Source organism: Typopeltis vanoorti, chromosome 20 (assembly GCF_054136105.1).
Source record: "Typopeltis vanoorti isolate ZY-2024b chromosome 20, IOZ_Tvanoo_1.0, whole genome shotgun sequence".
Taxonomy (NCBI): Eukaryota; Metazoa; Arthropoda; class Arachnida; order Uropygi; family Thelyphonidae; genus Typopeltis; species Typopeltis vanoorti.
Window position 1 is genome coordinate 83,857,909 of NC_143568.1, and position 3,960 is coordinate 83,861,868.

Consider the following 3,960-nt stretch of genomic DNA (forward strand, 5'->3'; position numbering starts at 1 on the left):
GAGTGAAGTGCAGTGTCTTTACACAGAGTGGTTGGTGAGTGGAATGTATTGCCTGAGTGTGTTGTGAATGAGGAGACATTGAATCAGTTTAAGGCATGGTTGGATGAGCTTTGTGTACAATAGTGTACTACCTCTCCCAATGAGTCTGACTCTATGGAGGTCAGATGTTAATAATAATATCTGACTCTGGCAGTCCACTCCATTCATTAACAACCATCGAAGTGAAAAATCTATAAAACATCCCTACTAACCACACTTTTCTTTCCCCTCTAGCCAAGTACTGAAACATTTTCCCTGCATCAATACTATAAAGTCCTTTAAGTAACTTAAATGTTTCAATCATATCCCTTTTTTTTTTTTTGCTTATCAACCAACTCCTACAGTACACACACCTTCAATCTATCAGCATAGGGAACATTCCACAGACCACTTGCCATCTTGGTTACTCATCTCTGAATCCTCTCCTCCATTTCCTCATCCCCAGGAGACCACACTTGAGCATAGTAATCCAGACGTGAATTTATGAAAGGCTTATAAAGAGGAATAACAACTTCCTTATCTCTACTTGTTAGTGTGTTTTCAATAGCAGTAATCTTTGAATTACTTTAGCAACCTTAGTAATATGTTCTCTAAACTTCAATTCTCTGTCTACCACTACCCACCCATATCCCTAGCTTCATCTCCTTCCTGGAGTACAGTACCATCAATGTTGTACACAGCTTGTAATCTGTTTATCCCAAAATGTATTACTTTACATTTCTCCACATTAAAATGACACCCATTATCTTTTGTCTATACTGATAGCCTATTTAAATCATTCTGTAAGCCCTCCACATTGTTTTGATTCACCATTGCTCTACATAATTTTGCACATCAGCAAACCACAGAATATTTCCTTTTAGGTTATTTCCTATATCATTTATTTATAAATTAAACAGTAGTGGTTCAGCACTGAATCTTATGGCACACCACTAGTCACCAGCTTTTGCCTAAATTCTGCTCTTCCGTATGTTCTGATATCTCTTCAGCAGCCACCTTCTTATTCACATAACTAAAGCCATATCCATCCCCATATGTTCTAATTTGCATAACAAATTAGAACATATAATGTGCAAGACTATGTTTTGGTGTCATTGAAGGTGATCAGATTGTCCTCGCTCCATTTAGAATGGTATATAGATCAGTGTTTAAGGCATTAGTTTCAGATGATCTTGAAAGCTGGTTCAAAACAGGTAATTAGTAGAAGGTTTTCACATATGACTGCCTAGATTTGAAAGAGAAATGAGCATCTCATAATAATGAAATGGGCTTTCTGGATTATGGAGGCAATATTTAATTCAGGGGTTCCCAACCTTTTTGGTCCTCATACCCCCTTGGCTTTTAATAAATTATCCGGTACCCCCTCTTCATTATAATAAGAAATAAATTCTTAAGTTTACTATACGGATTCAAAGAATATAAGAAATAAACAGTAATTAAGTTTTCATAAAAGCTTTATTCGGTAAATAAATCAATTACATTATCATAAAATTGCAAAATCTTTATTAAACTGCAGTAAAATCGACTAGTGAGACCCTTGATTATGTTTCTTATTCACCAACAGTTTTATTCTTGGTACAGTTTTTGAAATAGATATCCATATATCATGTTCAGGCTTCAGCTTGTTTCTTGTTTTAGACTTGATTGAAAACAGAACTGAGAATCCTGATTCACATAAATGGAATTATAGCCATGTAAGCACATTTGGTGATAACGGGATATGCTTCTCCGAGTGTACACCAAAAATTTTGTAACCTCATTGATTGGAATTCAATTTGGAGTTTCTTGTTATTGCTGAGATCAATTAGCTCGTCTTTCACTGGGTCGTTGTCACTGATTTTTTCTAAATCAATATGAAAAGGGTTATGTATCCAGACTTCATTCATTTGGCCAGGAGGAATTATTCTTGCAAGTGCCTCTTTCAAAGTTTTTAAATGCAATATAATGCTATCACGAACTTCCTGTTTTAGTTCATATGCCGGATCTGAAGTGATTTCATCAAGAGATTTGAAATTGGCAAAGTTATCTAGCTCCACCCTTCTTCCCCAGAGAGTCAATTTTTCTTGAAGCGATTGTCTCTTCTTCAGCCTCCGCGAGAATGACATCTGTACCTTTCAGTGAAATATTCACAGAATTAAGAATTCCAAATACATCAGAAAGATTAGCCAGAGAAATCTCAAAGTTTGGATCTTTGAAATATGAAGCAAAAGCAGATTCTTTTTCGACTAAAAAAATTTCAATTAAATTTCTAAGTTCAAAAATCTTTCCTAAAACATTTCCTCTGAATAGCCATCGTACTTCTGTATGAAGTGGTATGATATGATCTGCTCCAACCTCTTCACACAAAGATTTAAACACATGGTGATTCAATGCTTTTGCTTTGATAAAATTCACAACTTGAGCAACAACATCCAAAACGGCTTTCAAATTATGTGGAAGTGTTTTAGATGCTGAAGCATACCGGTGAAGAATGCAATGGCTTATAAAAATATTTGAGTTGATTTCTTTAACTAAAGTGGTGAAACCTGATTTTTTCCCCAACATAGTGGGAGAACCACCAGTACAAATTGATTCTATTGATTCCTATGAAAGGCCATTTGAATAAAAAAAATCATTCACCAAATTCATAAAGTCTACTACCTTTGTTGTTTCTTTCAAGAGTTTACAAAAAAGAAATTCCTCTTTTATTTCATTCTGATGTATATATGTAGTAAAAACAAGAAGCTGTGCACAGTTAGAGACATCAGTTGATTCATCCAACTGTAAACTAATTCTTGCCGGACTTTTCTTGATTTCCTCCACTACCTGTACACGTATGTCTTCTGACATTTCTCGAATCCGATCACAAATTGTATTATTTGATAATGGTATTTGTGCAATTTTCTCTTTTGCTTCTTTACCACACATCAACTCAACCATGTCCATAGCACCCGACTTCACTAATGTGGTTTCTTTTCTTTGGCGACCTTCAGTGTGACGTGATAACTGACCTCCAGTGCTGGCTTCTTTGGGATAATAAATCCATAGTCATGAAGTGTGATATTCTTACCAAATCGTGCTCGTTTTATTCTAAATGAGGACTCTGACTCGTTAGAATGTTCAGGATGAACATTCTGAAGATGTTCTCTCAATTTTGATGGCTTCATACTGCCATTGCTGAATATGTTGGAGCAAATGAAGCCTGTGACTTTTGCACACCTTCTTTGTCAAGCACAAAAGTAAAACCATATTGCACATATGAATCTTGGTAACAACGTTTCTTTGGCGTGGTCATTCCTTTATATATTTCATTCATTTATATACAAAAAAATTTTTTTGTATAAAAATCCTGATCTAACCTTTCATTTTAAAAATAAGCTAAAAAATAAATAATATTTTAATGCATTTAAATCTTGATCTATCCTTTCATTTTTAGAATAGGCTAAAAATAAACTATAAGCTACTTACGATTAGATTAAAATTTAGTCAGCAAAAGTGAAGTCTGCAAAAGTAATTTAGCTAACCTATGTTTATCACTAAAATGTGTGTACCGTGAGCATGTCGAAATGAAGCAGTTGGAGTGTGTACCATACAGTACGTCATGCGCAGGAGGTGCAGATGCCGTGCGGGCGAGCCTCGAGGGAGTGCTGATGTGGCAATTTCACTAGCTATCTTGAATCTTAACCGGGCATTTTGAGTTATCAGACCCTGCAGTGAGAAAAAAGTCTATGCAACCTCATGTCCAAACGTCCGTGTCCGAAAAGAGACCTGAAATGTTGCTGGAATGGCTGACAGACAGTACCAACATGGAATAGCCCGGAAATGTTGATAACATAACTATTTTTGGAATATATTAATAGCATAATTTATGTATTTACCTGCTATTCACCGAATCCCAGGTTGGGAACCCCTGATTTAATTGAAGGAAACAAAGATTAAGTT

At 35.5% G+C, this 3,960-nt stretch overlaps 1 protein-coding gene across 1 annotated transcript; it reads right to left on the reverse strand.

The window, feature by feature from the left end:
- Positions 1-1,709: 1,709 nt before the first annotated feature.
- LOC150095615 (protein ZBED8-like) lies at positions 1,710-3,185 on the reverse strand. The gene is made up of 4 exons (XM_090409925.1): positions 3,089-3,185; positions 2,845-3,044; positions 2,338-2,622; positions 1,710-2,150 (listed from the first exon to the last, which is right to left on the reverse strand). The coding sequence occupies exons 1-4, from the start codon at positions 3,183-3,185 to the stop codon at positions 1,710-1,712; spliced, it is 1,023 nt and encodes a 340-aa protein (XP_090266051.1).
- Between the last annotated feature and the right edge of the window lie 775 nt (positions 3,186-3,960).